Source organism: Dendrobates tinctorius, unplaced genomic scaffold, assembly GCF_039654945.1.
Source record: "Dendrobates tinctorius isolate UK_male_01 unplaced genomic scaffold, ASM3965494v1 ptg000154l, whole genome shotgun sequence".
Taxonomy (NCBI): domain Eukaryota; kingdom Metazoa; phylum Chordata; class Amphibia; order Anura; family Dendrobatidae; genus Dendrobates; species Dendrobates tinctorius.
Genome location: NW_027361821.1, coordinates 4358960 through 4377331, shown reverse-complemented (window position 1 = coordinate 4377331; position 18372 = coordinate 4358960). Strand labels below are relative to the sequence as shown.

Below are 18372 nucleotides of genomic sequence, written 5' to 3'. Positions count from 1 at the left end.
TCTTTTTTTGCCCATATTAATCTTTTCCTTTTATTAGCCAGTCTCAGATATGGCTTTTTCTTTGCCACTCTGGTCTGAAGGCCAGCATCCCGGAGTCGCCTTTTCACTATAGATGTTGACACTGGCGTTTTGCATGTACTATTTAATGAAGCTGCCAGTTGAGGACCTGTGAGGCGTCGATTTCTCAAACTACAGACTAATGTACTTGTCTTGTTGCTCAGTTGTCCAGCGGGGCCTCCCACTTCTCTTTCTACTCTGGTTAGAGCCCGTTTGTGCTCTCCTCTGAAGGGAGTACACACCGTTGTGGGAAATCTTCAGTCTCTTGGCAATTTCTGCATGGAATAGCCTTCATTTCTAAGAACAAGAATAGACTGTCGAGTTTCACATGAAAGTTCTTTTTCTCTGGCCATTTTGAGAGAGTTTAATGCAGTGGTTCCCAAACTCCAGACCTCGCAGACCCCAACAGTTCATGTTTTCAGGATTTCCTTAGTATTTCACAGGTGATGAAAGTATCAAGGCATCAGGAATTCTCTCATGTGTAACACTATGGAAATCCTGAAAACATGACCTGTTGGGGTCAGTGAGGACTGGAGTTTGGGAACCACTGGTTTAAATGGAACCAACAAATGTAATGCCCCAGATTTTCAACTAGCTCAAAGGAAGGTCAGGTTTTATAGCTTCTATAATCAGCCAAACTGTTTTAAGCTGTGCCAACATACTTGCACAAGAGTATTCTAACCATCCATTAGCCTTCTTACGCAGATAGCAAACACAAAGTACCACAAGAACACTGGAGTGATGGCTGTTGGAAATGGACCTCTATACACCAATGAAGATATTGTATTACAAACAAGACATTTGCAGCTAAACACTCACTCCGAGACAATCACAATGAAAGGAAAAAAAAAAAATGTAATAAGAAAATACCAGAACACAGACAATACAGTAATATCATCCAGATATTCTTTTTGTTGAAAGACATTTAATCCATTCAGCACGAGACAGTCAGAAGATCCAAAACATCTTGTCTACATAAATTCTTATCTAAATTTTGGAAGTTTGATCTGTCACTCTAAAGCCGGGGATCCCACTGATGAGCTACAAGAAAATAGGTTTAGAAACACCAGAAAGCTACAATTCAAGAACTGTTCGTGCTCACATGAAACGGGATATAAAACTGGGGGACCTGTGCAAAGAATGTAATGGACACCACACGTAGAAAGGACTAAATGTATGACATCAGTACAACATGAGGCCTGGGCTCATGAGTCAGTGTTTCTATAGCTCATCCAGAGGAGCCCGGTCTAGTGGAGCAACACTGATCTGCCAGATTGATCAATTCCGATTCTAGATTCTGGACCTTTTGATTGGATTGCTTCGAAGAGATGGAATGTTCCTCTAGAAAGTGTATTAACTCTTATTGTTAGCTTAGAGTCCTCTGGTTCTGGTGACCCCGTTTGCATCTGAGGTTGATCGTACATCATTCCTGACATCCATGATAAGGCTTAGAGGACAGAAAGGTGGCTTGATAGGAGAGCAGCATACACATGAGCGACTCTTACTAATGTTTAGAGCAGAGTGGCTACTGTAGCCTCACTGGGGATTTTATGCCATTTCATTAATATAGAAAAAAAAATAAGAAAAATAAAATCGGTGTGAGCTGTATGAAATGAGACCTAAGCGCAAAGTAACTTTACAAGAACCATCGACACCCACCAGAAATGCTGTTTGGGAAGCGAATTGGTGTGATGAAACACGGATCTGCCTCCCCCTTCACCCCCCCCCCCCCCCCCACATCTGGCGAGTGCCCTCAAAATGCTTGTGAAGGTCGTTATATTACATCCCGTCACATGGCGCTCCATTCCCCCCAAACTCTTAACTGATGGATCAATGACAGGTTTGCACCTTGTACAATTTTCAGCATGCACAGGCATATTACACAAGTCCGATAATAGAGGGCATATATGATGAGTGGAGGAGAAGCGGGAAAAAAAAAAAACGGAGGAGGCAGATCTGCTCCACCTTCTCCAAGTCAATGTGGAATCCTAGTAACTAGTAAGACAGTTCTTCCATGATCTTCATATATAAAACTGAAGTTTACTTTTGTATTTGCGAATAATCACAAAATACTGATTCTATTTGAAACCCACAGAGGCAGGTGTATACACCAATAATCTAAAGTATGAATGTACGTGTGTGCACGTATGTGTGTGTGCACGCACTATTTTTTTTATTCTCACCCCCCCCCAAAATGGGGGCGGTGTTTGTTGTCCTCTCTCATTCTTGGGTCCTCTACCTGAGGCCTGGGAGTTTGAGGGTTCTGCATTGCGCTTTTCTGGACAGAGTGTTCAGATGTTGCTCCTGGGATCTTTTGCAGCCATTTTTCCAACTTCGGGGTCACTGCTCCAAGTGCTCCTATCACAACTGGAATCTCTGATGCCTTCACCTTCCACATCTTCTCCAGATCTCCCTTTGCGGCCCTGGTATTTCTCCAGCTTCTCATACTCCTTTCTGATGTTGCTGTCACTTGGCACCATCACATCTATTATCATTGCTGTCTTCTGTTCCTTGTCTATTATCAATGTCTGGTTGGTTAGCAAACACCTATTTATCCATCTGGATCTTGAAGTCACACAGTATTTTAGCCCTTTCATTCTCCACCACTTTTTCTGGGGTCTCACACCTGGACTTGGGAGGACTTAGCCCATATGCTGTGCAGATGTTCCTGTATACAATTCCCCCTACTTGGTTGTGTTGTTCAATATACACCGTTCCTGCTTTCATTTTGCGTCCTCCCACTATGTGTCAGGTGGTTTCTCTGGTTTCTTTGCATAGTCTGCACCTTGGGTCTTGTGTGGTAGATTCCTGCTTCTATGGATCTGGTACTTAGTGCGTGCTCTTGCGCCACTATGATTAGTGCCTCTGTGCTGTCTCGGAGTCCAGTTTTCTCCAGCCATTGGTAGGATTTCTCCATGTCAGCCACATCCATTATCTGTTGATGGTACATCCCATGCAGCAGCTTGTCTTGCCATGGCACTTCATGTTCCTGTTCTTCCTTGCAGATCTCTTGTTGCTGCCATTTTTCTGATGTATTCCTGGATACTCCTTGTTTCATCCGTGATGGTGGCTTGGATGCTTATCAAGCCTCAACTACCCTCCTTTATGTTGGTATACAATCTTTGGGTGCTAGACTTGGGGTGGAGACCTCCCTGCATTGTGAGGAGCTCTCGTGTCTTCACATCTGCAGCTTCCATCTCTTCTTTTGGCCAGCACACTATGCCAGCAGGGTATCTGATAATTGGCAAGGCTTATGTATTGATGGTGTGGATTTTATTCTTCCCATTGAGCTGGCTCTTCAGGACCTCTCTTACCCTTTGATGGTATTTGGATGTTGCTGCTTTCCTGGTCTCCTCATCATGGTTACTGTATCCCTGTGGGATGCCGAGGTACTTGTAGCATGTCTGTACATCTGCTATGTGCCCTGCTGGTAATTCCACGCCATCAGTTTTGACTACCTTGCCTCTCTATTACCAACCGGCCGCACTTCTCTAGTCCGAAGGTCATCCTGATGTCTTCACTGTAGATCCTTGTCAGGTAGATCAGTGAATTCATGTGTTCGTTTATCACATACAGCTTGATGTCATCCACGTAGAGGTGGCTGATGGTGCTTCAACTCTTGAACTTGTATCCATAGCCAGACACTGTAATTATCTGACTGAGGGGGGACTGTTGGATGTCTGCTTCTGTAAGCATACATCCAATAGCTGGTTCTTGCTGTGTTTCATTCTCAGATCATGCAGCCACATTGCACTGGTGTTGTGTTTTTTTTCCTTTTCCCATATATTCTTCCAGTATTGTTCAGTCTCTGCTATGGGTGGAGTTGCTTCCTTTGTGCCGTTACTCTGTAGTTGGCAGTACACCTTGGATGGTTTTTTCAGAGAACAAGGAATTTATCTTCTTGGCCTCAGATTCTCTACTGTATTTCTGTTGGTTGTCTGACTTCCCTGCGTGTCACCTTGATCTTTGTCTCCAGTCTTCTTTTCCAAGGGATCTCAACGCAAACAATGACTAGCCAGGTCTTTCCCCGGGAAGGAACAACCACAGGAAGTGCAGTCTCCAATGAAGGAAACCACCTATGCCAAAACATGGTATCCATCCACAGACAGCTGTTTCGGGGTATTGCCCCTCAGTGTGGAGTAGGAAACTGGCCAGTAGGAGCAATGCCTAGTAGAAGACTGTGCAAAATGAGGATGAATGAACTCATGGAGATCAACATCCAACACTGCTGTTCATTCATCCTCATTTTTCACACAATCTTCTACTAGGCATTGCTCCTACTGGCCAGTTTCCTACTCCACACTGATGAGGGGCAATACCCCAAAACAGCTGTCTGTGGATGGATACCATGTTTTGGCATAGGTGGTTTCCTTCATTGGAGACTGCCCTTCCTGTGGTTGTTCCTTCCCGGGGAAAGACCTGGCTAGTCATTGCTTGCGTTGAGAAACGTGATGGTGTCTCCACGGCTTGTGTTTTGCATATGTTTACATATTTCCCATAAGGGATAGGGGCATTGCTCTAGAATCACTGCGCTGAGAAACATGTGATGGTGTCTCCGCAGTGTTGGATGTTGATCTCCACGAGTTAATTCATCCTCATTTTTCACATTCTTTTCCAAGGGAGGCACATACTTTTGTTCTTGCTGGTTGTATATCCAAGCCTTGCCATGATTGCTGAGGCAGTAGCATAGATCAGTTTATAGTTTGCGTTATGGTGGTGGTACGTATTGATGCAAGTGCTCTATTGGCATCTGCTAGCAAACTGTCTGGTGGTGTTCCTTGGTGAACCTTGGCAGTCGGTCTCTGGTATTGATGGTATTTAGTTTATCCAAGATTTTCTGTTTCAGATCAGCTGATCGTCTAATTGCAGGATTGGATCAGGATATTCAGGGGGTTGCACATGTTCTTCCAGGTCTTCATGTGGGGTGGATCTGCAGTGCAGTTGATCCATCTCACGTTGTGATAATAGCCTTCTCTTTATGATCTTGAAACGTTGGGTGACTAGTTGTTTCTCAGTCAGTGGACCTGCAGGTCTAGTATCCATCCAGAGTTTCCTCAAACGATTCATATATCCTCATTTGGTCTGCTGTTATAGTAGCATTTTATCAGATCCTGGTTCTCTTGTCCAGTAGCCCATTTATCATTAGATTGTCCTGGTTCCTCAACATCTGATACAGACCATGTTAATCCGGGCGACGTCCGAGCCGGCACACTATAGTGTTAGTAGTCTTGCCCAAGGACCACTACTGGTATATTATGTCCAACAGGGCAGAGCCAGGATTTGAACCCCCAGTCTCCCATGTTGGTGGCTGTTCACTTTTAACAGCTATAACAGCCACCTAAGGTAGTATTCGGGTAAGTTCACAGGACGGTTTTTGCTGCTTTTTTTTCTGCAGCAAACCTGATCTTCTAGGCAGGAAAGCTGTGGCAAAAACGCAGGCTTAGGTGCGTTTTTTATGCTTTTTCATGCGGATTTGGTGTGTTTTTGGTTCCCTCTTTGTCCATGCTAATCAGGGCTGTGGAGTCGGTAAGCCACAGTTGCGACTCCGACACCTTCATAAATGGCCAATTCATAACAAATTTACTGTTGTAAAATATTAAACATCGTGCTTATTCAGTTTCTCACCATCATATAAGTAATCAGACCACTTAGAGCAAAAACTACATTTATTAGAATACAATTAGAATATAGCAAATAACTTTTATAAACTTTTCTAAACTAAGTAAATATGCAATAAACACTTATGCAGTTAATAAGAAGAAATCTATAAATTTGTCCTCAGAAAAAGTATTGCCTCTGTCAGATCCTCCTTCATGGATGCCCTCAAATCTGATCTAATAATTTTGAGAGCAGAGAACAACCTCTCTACACTAACTTGTGTTGGTGGCAAAGCAGTAACCACTCGGGCAACATCTCTGACAATGTCAGGATACCGAGGAATCGCTTGTTGCACTGTTATTTTTGATGAACGGTCAAATTTCTCAATTTCTTTTAGTGCACATGAAAAATTCTGCTGAAATGTACTGGCTGTGTTCCTTGATGGGGATGACTCTTCTTCTATGCGGGAACGCTTTGCACGGTCCTTGTGATCCAAATATTTTTCGAAATTAAATTCTTCATCAGTTGATGATGAGGATGAAGATGTGGCAGGACGACCAAATTCTTCTTGTTCCTCCTGACTGTTCTGCAACCCTTTCATCCTTACTGCTATTTCAAACAGAGCTTCTTTTCCTTTACTTAGCTGTTGATCATCTAGAAGAATCCGATGCATTGGGTCTACATAAACAGCTGCCAAAAGAATGTTATTTTGTAATAGTAGCTCCTCTCTCCGTTTCATTGATGTAGCAATGCCACTTGCAATTAACCCTCCTCTTTGGGACAGGCGAAACATCAGGTTCTTCCACTCCTTTAAGAAAATACCTGGAGTTAAGTCCTCTGCTTGTAATTTTTTAGTCACTGTAAATGGGTGCTCTAGCAACTTTTCCAGCTCAGTCACCTGATTCCACTGACTTTCATTTAGCGTCAGTTGAGGGTTAGCCATGTCTACAAGAAAGGTTTTCAGTTCAACCAAGTGCTGAATCATTAAGTAAGTACTGCCCCATCGTGTGGCTTGATCAATAATTGCCCCTTTTCCAGCACGTCTCTTCAAAATTGAGTCAACTTTAGGGGTTCTGTCAGCAGTAGCCAATTTTCTCACCTTGCCAATCAGTGCAGCAGCATGTCCTTCTTGCAGACTGTCTCTTATAGCCAGCTGTAGCGTATGCACAACACAGCGCATGTGATGAATGAAAGAACATATTGACACAGTTTCAACAAGATCATCTAAACTATCATGTTGCTGTTCATCTGAAGCAACTTCAGTTTGCTCCTCAGTTACAATAATGTGTTCCTCTATTTCAAACATTTGTGTCTGTGGACCCAGAATGTTCTTCTAGCTGCTGGTCACCATCATTACTCTCATTCATTAGCTTAATAGTACTTATCATATTTGAAGCATTGTCAAGTTATGACAGAAAGAACTTGCTCTTTAAGTTCATAGTCTTGCAGAACCTTTTCCACCAAGACCTGGAGAAACTCACTGGTGTGATGAGCTTTGGTGTTTTTTACTGCCAATGTCTTGGTAACTATTTCATTTTTGTCACAAACAAATCGGACATTGATGGCAAAATAGTTCACTCTGTGACGTGTGCAGGCATCCATTTTAAGAAACAGAAAGCGTCCCTTGAGAGTTTTTTTAAGTTCTTCCTTTTGGTTAAAAGCTTCTTCGATTACTAATTTTCTAATACTCTCTCTCTCTCCAGAGAAACACCAAGCTTGCGGGCCATTTCCCCATTCAGACACATAAAAGCTGGTCGTGAAAATAATGAAATAGGCACACTATCCTTTACAACAAGCTCTATGATCTGTTTTTTAAATGTATCTACTGTCATTGTCACAGTAACTTTGTCACTGACAAAATATCTTGCCACTGATGGCTGCAAAGTTCTCTGCTCCTTTGTTTGGCTGGAAGAGCTGGGCACTGGTTCATTGGTTTGGATGCAGTCTCTCTCATCCACTGCTTTCAGTACTTCTGGATGAAAGCACTGTAAATGTCTCTTTAGATTAGAAGCTCTGGTAGGAACATTTTTATCTTTGCCTGAATATGCACTCATCTTGGCTTCACAGCATTTGTTTTCGTCTGGATCATTTGTCATACACTGACAGACAATGTTTTCTATCTTGAGTGATGGTGAAATGTTCAAATACAGCTGATTTAATGTGATGCTTCTTTGACATTCTCAGGTTTTTAATTCTGCATTCACAATCCAAATGACAATTGTTTTTCCTAAAAACAATTGTACAAAATTATTGCCAGGTCGTACAACTGATATAGTGGTCAGTAATACGGTTATTATTCCTCATGTACTCACAGTTAACTGATGCAAAGTTTGTTGAAAGGATAATACTTCTTACAGTCTTCCTCTTCTGAGTAGCAGGCAGCTGTGAGATGCTTGGAAGACGCACACCTAGTATGAGCTAGTCTAGAGGAGGAGCTTTACTACTAAGAATTTGCAACACATTTTCACTTTCAGTTTCATACATTGTAAGTAGGGGGGTTGGGGCAGCATGAGGTTAACCAAGTATAAGATTAGATAAGGGCAGTGGAGAACAGTGACACACAAGAAGTAAGAAATGTCTCTATCTCCAGCAGAACTGCTTAATCACTGTTGTTCAGTTTGATAGAACATATATTTGAGTAACATTTATAAAATTCATATGAAAGTTCAATTATGAAATATTAATACATTTTTTTTTAAAGCTGGAGTCGGAGTCGGTACATTTCTACCGACTCCAACCAAAACTAACTCAGACTCCACAGCCCTGATGCTAATGTCCTTGACTTTTCAGCAGCAAAAACACTGCAAATAATGATACCTGTGTTTTTCACCACCCATTCAAGTCAATGGGTGAAAAACGCTGAAAGTGACATGCTCTATGTCCAAAAGAAGCAGCAAAGCACAAAATCCTGATGACACAAAAAGCCAATGTGTGTGTATGAGATTTCTGAAACCTCATATGCTTTACAGGTTCTGTAAAAAGCAGCTGAAAACTAGCATAAAAAAACGCAGCAAAGACTCCCAGTTTGAACATACCCTTATAGTATTAGGAGCCTTGGTATATAATTTTTTTAAACCAAAGATTTTTATTATATTCAAATGTCGTTATAATTACATTCAAGCACAGCTTTCAAATCATTTCCATTACATATAGAAAAGTACACGACATTCAATTTCCTCCCCGTCAAGAAGATGAACTAACCCAACCACCTCCCTCCTCCCTCCCCCCCCTTCCCAGCTGCAATACAGACTTTCTCAATGTGATTGTCTCCACTGTAACCACATGGCCCAGAGTTTTTCAAAGTGAACTTCCGTATGTCGCCTTCTATAAATTCTCTCCTCCAATCTGATTACGTTATTCACACGAGTAACAAACTCCCCAACCGTTGGGGGTTCAGTATCGATCCATTTTTGAGCTATCAGCTTACGGGCAATATATAAGAGTTTTGCTATGATGGACTTATAGGCATTCCCCACCGACACCTCCTCCACATACCCCAGCACACACGTTACCGGGTCCCTTCCTATAACGCATCGGTATATCTTCTCAACAAGCCCTATAACCTCCTCCCAGTATGATGATAGTCGTGGCCAAGACCAAAGCATACAGTGCCTGCAAGTAGTATTCAACCCCCTGCAGATTTAGAAGGTTTACACATTCGGAATTAACTTGGCATTGTGACATTTGGACTGTAGATCAGCCTGGAAGTGTAAAATGCACTGCAGCAAAAAAGAATGTTATTTCTTTGTTTAATTTTTTTTTTAAATTGTGAAAAGTTTATTCAGAGGGTCATTTATTATTCAACCCCTCAAACCACCAGAATTTTGTTTGGTTCCCCTAAAGTATTTCAGGCACAAAGAATAATGAGCTTCACATGTTTGGATTAATTATCTCTTTTTCCAGCCTTTTCTGACTATTTAAGACCCTCCCCAAACTTGTGAACAGCACTCATACATGGTCAACATGGGAAAGACAAAAGGAGCATTCCAAGGCCATCAGAGACAAGATCGTGGAGGGTCACAAGGCTGGCAAGGGGTACAAAACCCTTTCCAAGGAGTTGGGCCTACCTGTCTCCACTGTTGGGAGCATCATCTGGAAGTGGAAGGCTTATGGAACTACTGTTAGCCTTCCACGGCCTGGACAGCCTTTGAAAGTTTCCTCCCGTGCCGAGGCCAGGCTTGACCGAAGAGTCAAGGCTAACCCAAGGACAACAAGGAAGGAGCTCCGGGAAGATCTCATGGCAGTGGGGACATTGGTTTCAGTCAATACCATAAGTAACGTACTCCACCGCAATGGTCTCCGTTCCAGACGAGCCCGTAAGGTACCTTTACTTTCAAAGCGTCATGTCAAGGCTCGTCTACAGTTTGCTCATGATCACTTGGAGGACTCTGAGACAGACTGGTTCAAGGTTCTCTGGTCTGATGAGACCAAGATCGAGATCTTTGGTGCCAACCACACACGTGACGTTTGGAGACTGGATGGCACTGCATACGACCCCAAGAATACCATCCCTACAGTCAAGCATGGTGGTGGCAGCATCATGCTGTGGGGCTGTTTCTCAGCCAAGGGGCCTGACCATCTGGTCCGCATCCATGGGAAGATGGATAGCACGGCCTACCTGGAGATTTTGGCCAAGAACCTCCGCTCCTCCATCAAGGATCTTAAGATGGGTCGTCATTTCATCTTCCAACAAGACAACGACCCAAAGCACACAGCCAAGAAAACCAAGGCCTGGTTCAAGAGGCAAAAAATCAAGGTGTTGGAGTGGCCTAGTCTGTCTCCTGACCTTAACCCAATTGAAAACTTGTGGAAGAAGCTCAAGATTAAAGTCCACATGTGACACCCAAAGAACCTAGATAACTTGGAGAAGATCTGCATGGAGGAGTGGGCCAAGATAACTCCAGAGACCTGTGCCGGCCTGATCAGGTCTTATAAAAGACGATTATTAGCTGTAATTGCAAACAAGGGTTATTCCACAAAATATTAAACCTAGGGGTTGAATAATAATTGACCCACACTTGTATGTTTAAAATTTCTTAAAATTTAACTGAGCAACATAACTTTTTGGTTTGTAAGATTTATGCATCTGTTAATAAATCCTGCTCTTGTGTGAAGTTTGAAGGCTCTAAATTATTTGCATCTTATCAAACCTGCTAAATCTGCAGGGGGTTGAATACTACTTGTAGGCACTGTATGAAGCATTCCTGCAGGTTCATATCCACATCTTGGACATTCCGCATTATCCCTCAAGCCCATTTTCCTCATAAGTTCTGGAGTCTTATATGTTCTATGTACAATATATAGTTGCGATATCCTACCTGGCTCACTCAAAGAGAGTTTAGGTATATACTCTAAAATAGACTCCCATGTGTCATCTACTATTTCCCCCACTTCTCTCTCCCATTTAGATTTTACTGTTAAGGGAGACCCAGCCAAGTAAGAATATAATAAGTCTCTATAGATGGTAGAAATAACACCTCTCGTACCCCCGGACGCACACACAAAATCCAATACCACATCCCTCTGCACCGTCATATTCATTATCTGTTTCTGCGCTTGAAATGCATGCCTGAGACCAAAATATCGAAATTCCCCACTACATGGGAGTCCAAACTCTTCTTTTAAAACAGTAAAAGACTTGATCTCAGACCCTTCCAATAGTTGCCACACATATTGCAAACCTCTCCTCTCCCAATCACTAAAGTCCCGCAGTTTGTATAGTTCAGAAAGGTTCACATTATCCCAGATAGGTGTGTATGTCGTCAATTCCTCAACTCTAAGAAGTTTGATATGCTGCCATATTTTGTGCATTAGTCCAAATGTAGGCATTACCTTCCCTAATCTCCCGAAGTTTCCTGCTTCTAGACTCTGTACCAATGTTCTCTTGTTGGTCATTTGGGCCAAAACTCTCCCCATTCAGAAAGTTGTGGGAAGCAGGGTGTGTTGCAGTCCGCGCTGCCGAGATTCACAAATCACCTGGGATGCAAGATGTTGTAGCAGTGTACTCCTTTATTTCCTCCTACGCGTTTCGTAGCACCTTCCTCAGGGATATCCCTGAGGAAGGTGCCAGGAAGAGCGCCGAAACGCGTAGGAGGAAATAAAGGAGTACACTGCTACAACATCTTGCATCCCAGGTGATTTGTGAATCTCGGCAGCGCGGACTGCAACACACCCTGCTTCCCACAACTTTCTGAAGGTTTTTCCACGTGCGAGTGGTTGGTGGAGGTCCTGCAGCAGCTGATTCTGTGATATGCTCTCAAGCCAGTTGTGGGTTACACAACTGGAATAGGTGAGTGGAACTGTATTATACCGCTCATACTTCTAGTGTCACTAGTGATAGGGCACTATTGCGCCTCTTGTTCCCCCCACCATTTTTGTATTAAAACTCTCCCCATAACGCTCAAGTTCCCCTCTTCCCTCCAGCCCCTAAAGTGCTGCCTTTGTGTTGCTAGAAAGTATATCCATGGATTTGGCGCCGCCAACCCACCCTCTTCCTTCCCCCTTTGCAGTATCTCCAATTTAATTTTTGCTTGTTTTTTCCCCCAAATCAATTCCCTAAAAATGGTATTAATTTTGTAAAAAATTTTCTTTGGGATCCAAACCGGGGCATTATGAAGGATGTACATCAACTGAGGCATCATAATCATTTTAATTAAATTTGTCCTCCCCACTATTGATAATACTAGCTTACACCATGCTGTCATCTTAACTTTAAATTTAACTAGTAATGGATCCAAGTTTAGTTCGAGAAATCTAGACACAGGCATAGATACCCATATTCCGAGGTATTTAAATTTCTTAACTACTTTCAAGTGTCCAGCTATCCCCCCCACATCTCGAACTCCCAGCTCTCCATCAACCCCCATGATACATGACTTGTCCCAATTAATTCTCAATCCGGAAAAGTGTCCAAATTTCCCTATAAGGCCCATGACCTCAGTCAGTGCTTTTCCACCGTCTTTTAAGAACAGGAGTATATCATCCGCGTATAGGGCGATCTTTTCCTCCAATTCCCCATATCTAAAGCCTTGTATTTCCTTGGAATTACAAATTTTAATCGCTAACGGTTCCATCGCTACAGCAAACAATAACGGCGACAATGGACATCCCTGACGAGTTCCTCTGAACAACCCAAATGCCGCCGAAGTCTCCCCATTAATCCTAATATATCCTTTGCGGTCTATATACAGTAACTTAACCCAGGAGATAAATCTATGCCCAAATCCCATGCATTTCAGTACTGCCCATAAATACTTCCACTCTACCCTATCAAATGCCTTTCGTGCATCCAATGAGACCACCACCCTTTCCCCCCTGTTATCTGCTGGGATTTGAATATTTAAAAAAAGTCTTCGCAGGTTAATGGCGGTGGATCTATTTTGTAAGAACCCTGATTGGTCTGGATGTACCAATTTTGGGACAACTCTAGACATTCTTATCGCCAACATTTTGGCTAGTATTTTAACATCTGATGTCAATAATGAGATTGGTCTATAGGATTCTACGGATGAGGCATCCTTCCCTTCCTTAGGAATCACCACGATTACAGCCTCCCTCATAGATCTTGGTAATACCCCTTTCTCCACTGCTACCTCAAGCACATGCTTAAGTTTGGGTGCTACAATTCCTATTAACTCTTTGTACACTTCTCCTGGGATCCCGTCAGATCCGGGTGATCTGTCATTTGTTAATGATAGGATAGCCTTCTCTACCTCTTCCACAGTAAATAATTCTTCCAAGTTTTGTTTATCAATATCATCTAACTTAGGTAATTCTCTTGTAAATATCTATCCATCTCCAGATCCGAGGCCCTCAATTCCGAAGTATACAGTTCTACATAGTATTCCTTAAAACAGTCCAATATCCCGGTAGTATCCTTATGGACTGCCCCATCTCTAGTGACAATTTTGTATATTTGTGAAGGTTGTTTCTGCGCTGTAGTAATCACTGATAATAAGTGTCCCACCTTTTCCCCCTCTTCATAGAACAATGCTTTTTGGAATGCCCTTTTCTTATCTATCCCCTGTAGGTATAACTTATTTACTTCCTCTTGTGCTTCTTTTAATGCGTTTTGGGTGTCGGTATTAGGTCTAACTATCATTTCCTCCTCTGCTCTGCTGAGCCTATCTGCTGCCTCCTGATTTACTTGCCTCGTTCGTGTCTTCTGCCTCGAAATATCTCGTATGAATAATCCCCGCAAGTAAGCTTTCATGGTATCCCATACTATAAGTGGATCCGCAGTACCTTCGTTTAACTGAAAAAACTCAATATTTTTAATAGTTCCCATGTTTAAACATTTGAGCCATTCCGGGTGGATTGTCCCCCCTGCTCTCTTCCCTTTCCCCATTCCCACTCTCAGACTAACCACAACTGCCCTGTGATAAGTCTATTCGTGATAAAGTGTGATACGAGGTCGAATAACCCGAAAAGCATTTCTTCCCCTCATTACGTACTCTCCATAAGTCTATCATGTCCATTTCGCCAACATATATCCCAAATGGAGTCATCTTGTCTTTCCTAGAGCAATTTCCCCCATTACCCGCCCGGTCCCAAAACTCATTCATAACATTATTAACGTCTCCTAATATTAGCACTGGACAATCCCCTCTCCCCCCAATCCATTCAAAGATCTCCTGCAGTTTCTTTTTCGAATATGGGGGTGGAATATAAAGGGCCACCACAATTATGCATATTCCAGAAATTCGACAGTGCAAAGAGACAAACTGTCCGTCCTTATCTATGCAAGAATCAATTTCTTCACAATGAGTACTAGAGTGTATCAGTACAGATACTCCCCTTGCGTAAGCCGAATACATAGAGTGATAGGCCCGAGTGATCCATTTCCCCCCCCCCAACCAATTTTCCTTTCCCGTGATCAAGTGGGTTTCCAATAAACATGTGATAGCTGGACTATGTCTCCTAATTTCTGCCATAACTGCCGCTCTTTTATTTGGATCAGACACTCCCCGTATGTTCCAACTTAGGATTTTGGCATCACCACTCATGTCCTAAAGATATAAAATATAACCGAGCTCCTATGGTCACTATATTATATTGCAGTTTATGAACTACCCCAGAACAAGGCCCTCCCTGTCTCCCTCCACTCCCCCCTCCCTCCCCTCTATCCCAATCTAGCTGACTCTCTCTTTCCAACGAGAGAGGGTACAGCCAGCACCCAGTTATTGCAAACCCATAAAAAGCCACCGAGTCTCCTCCGCTCCTTTGGCGTCCATCGCTCCCTCCATCAAAAACAAGAATACTCAACAGTACTCATCAGGCCGCATAACATTTTCAAACAAGGATATTGCAATAATAATCAAAAACGTCCGGGGATCAATACCCCTAAAAAATAGTTCTGAAAAAACCAGGTACCTCGGGGCACCACATCAAAAAGAGAAAAGGATATATGTCCGAGAGTCTCTACTTCATCCTTCTCCGTCTCTCTCTGCTCCCAGCTTGGAACGATTGTTCTCCATCCATTTGACGGCTTCTTCTGGGGTCGGGAAGAACTGAACAGACCCTAACGCTGCAACTCTCAGTTTGGCAGGATATATCATAGAATACTTCACTCCCAGCGCTCTCATTCCTCTCTTGACCTCGCCGAATTTCATCCGCATTTTCTGGACTTCTGCTGAATAGTCCGGATATATTTCAATACGGCTTCCATTAAACGTGAGGTCCTGCAGCTTCCTGGCTTCCCGGAGGATAGTCTCTCTGTCCCTGCAATTTAGTATCCTAGCCAGCATAGTACGGGGAGCACTACCCGGTGGGAGGGGGTCGTAGGGGGACACGGTGCGCACTCTCCACTGCGAACACCCTGGAGAGCGTGTCTCTGCCGATCTTGGATAAGATCCATTGCTCAAAGTCTGTGGGGTCGCTGCCCTCTGCTTTTTCCGGAAAGCCCACAAATCTAAGGTTGTTCCTCCTTGATCTATTTTCTAAGTCGCCCTGTTTTAAGTGCACTTCTGATATCTTTTGAGCATGCTGAGTCTGAGTTTTCTGCATTTTGTTTACAGAGTCTTCAGTGGTGCTAACCCTCTCTTCCACAGCACCCATCCTAGTATCAGCCTTGTTCAGTGCCTCCTTAATGCCAGTGATTTCTTCTTTAATCTTATCAACCCGACTATTCAATCTAGTCAGTGTCCTTTTGCAAAACGACACCACCATAAAGACATCTTTCAGGGTTGGCTCTCTCTCAGGGGTCTCATCATCAGCTCCACTGTCTTCCTCCTCAGACATACACTCAGGGCCAGCGACTTCCCCTCCCCCTCTCCTCCTGTTATCAGCATCTCCTGTGGCTTCATCGCTCACTCCTTCTCCCTCCAGCACAATACCTTCTCCGGTGTCCCCCTCCTCCTCCCTTGCAAAGCGCTGCAGCTTCTGGAGGATCTGTGACCGTTTACCATAGCTTTCAGATTGTCTCCGCGCCTCCTTCACTTTCCCGGCGCCATCTTGTGCAGTCACGCTGCCGTCCTCCCCGATATCTTTCTGCCTCCTCCGTCCCATCTCAGCGCTCCTCCGCACTCCCGGCGTCTCCTCCCGACTCTTATGCACTCACTGTGCCAATAGATGTGCCCAGATCAGTGCTAAAGCGGCCTGATGAAGGATATTTCATAAAGCTGATGGCAGAGCTCCTCTGCCTAGCGTCTGCTCACATCAGTGCTAGGCCACGCCCCCCCCTTGGTATATAATTTACTTCATTTTTTTTTTTTTTAACACACACACACACACACACACACACACACACACACACGGTAGAGCCAGGATTTGAACCCCAGGCTTCCACATCGTAGGCTATGCACTTAACCATTACACTCTATATATTTTAGAATATATAATTATATACGCATCTTATACTTTGCTGATCCGATGCATTTTTTTGTCCCCAAGCTGCTTTTACCAGTTTGCCATGCTATTTAATTCACATAATTCAATGGAGGAGCCATGGCATCATGAAAAGCATATGCAGAGCTGCCAGATAGTTTTCCAGTTCCAAGAACCTTTTTCTGGTCATGTGATGTCAGGTCCTTGGCTTGTTACATCACAAAACCAGGACATTTTTTTATTCAGCAGAAGTAACTTTTGCTTGCAGTTATTTCATGGGTGGCCTTCAGAGACTTTGAAGACATCACAGAATTGGTACAGAAAATTTACTACGTCACAAAACATTCCATAATTCAATGAATAAGCAACCAGAATACCCCTTTAAAAAAAAAAAAAAAAAAAAGTGGGATGCATTCATCATAGCTTTTAAAGCAGTTACCTTTTCTTTTAGCATCAGGAAAGAGCGTGCTGTCATTAGTATTGTAGGTGAAGATGATCACGTCGATACTGTACACAGTACTATTCCTGGTGAAGTTCACACTCCATAAATGGTTGCTCATAAAGTTAACTACCAACAAAGCCGCTGTCTCACTACTGCCACACGTACTGCCGCTTGTAGTCACATCATCTGGAGCGACGAAGGTTATACTCTTCTGAAGGAAATGAAAAAAGAAACATTTTAATGGGGGACTTTCCTCAACTTCATAAAAAGGACTGGTAGTAGATGTTATGAACTAAAGACATGACATATTAATGATATGCATATACAAAAAAAAAAGAAAAAAAATAGAGACCATTTTCTAAACAAATGACACGTGGCAAAATCCCTGCACTTACACAACTTGGCCAACGAATGTTTTGCCACATTGAATGCACTTTGGCAAATCATCAAGATCCGCTGCTGGTGGCTACCTTTGCAATTGTCAACCAATGATGTCCCAGATGTGCTCGATAGGGTACAAGTCCAGAGATGCTGCAGATCTTCGTGTTAGGTCACACATGCTGCTCACAACAATCTGGCTTGGTTGTTGTATATAAAATAGAGTTGAGCGAGCTTTTCAAAATTCAGTTCCGATTATGAGTGGTGGCGAATATTGTTTTTGCAATATACGCCAAAAGTCATTGTAGTAAATTGGAGTAGCAATGACTGAATATGTTCAGAACCGATCAAACAAATTCGGCACGAAAAAGGTTGCAATATGGCAAATTCAGATTTGGCAACCGATTCCGAACATATTCATTCAACTCTAGTAGTAAAAAACAGTTTCTGAAACTCATGATCCCTCGTGAAGGCCTCCTCATGGCGATACACACGTGAACTCCACATAGCTACCAAAGTATATAACTGCAGAGATTTCTACATGGAGCATTTATAACCCATACTGAATACATCGAGATGTTATGAGAAGTTTGTTTCCATTTTTTCACTATTTCCATATTAATAACATGCGTATCCATCCTGGGATTTCCATAACTCCTTGACATTTCTATCATGGTGTTGCAATATCAATGTTGAAGGATGTACCATGTACCTAGATTTGCATTCTTGATAACATTACATTAGGTTTCAGACTTACATTGGTGCCGCTCTCCGTTTCATATTTTATGGTGAAGTTCACACTCAAGCTGGCGTGTATACAGGTATGGTTGGATTCATCTTTGACTTGCACTTCAAAAGCTTCTGATGTCATGAGCCCTGGTGAACAAAAACAATGTCAATCACATGTGATAATGAGACAATAATCAAAGTAAAGATGTGGTCCACTACTTTGATGGCCCATCCTTAGGATAGCTCATCAATGTGATCGGTCTGGGTCCGACACCTGCATCCCCGCTGATCAGCTGTTTTCGGTGTCAAGTACTCGCTTGCAGAGCTGCTCCATCTAGTACTGG

General features: G+C 43.0%; 1 protein-coding gene across 3 annotated transcripts in view; it reads right to left on the bottom strand.

The window, feature by feature from the left end:
- The window catches only part of LAMP2 (lysosomal associated membrane protein 2), a 55577-nt gene that overhangs the window by 24208 nt on the left and 12997 nt on the right, over positions 1 to 18372 (bottom strand). For all 3 annotated transcript variants that reach the window (XM_073547585.1, XM_073547589.1, XM_073547586.1), the window contains exons 2-3: positions 18057 to 18175; positions 16919 to 17132 (exon numbers count right to left, since the gene is read on the bottom strand). In XM_073547585.1, coding sequence (XP_073403686.1) covers positions 16919 to 17132; positions 18057 to 18175 — 333 coding nt within the window. The remainder of the gene's footprint in view (positions 1 to 16918; positions 17133 to 18056; positions 18176 to 18372) is intronic.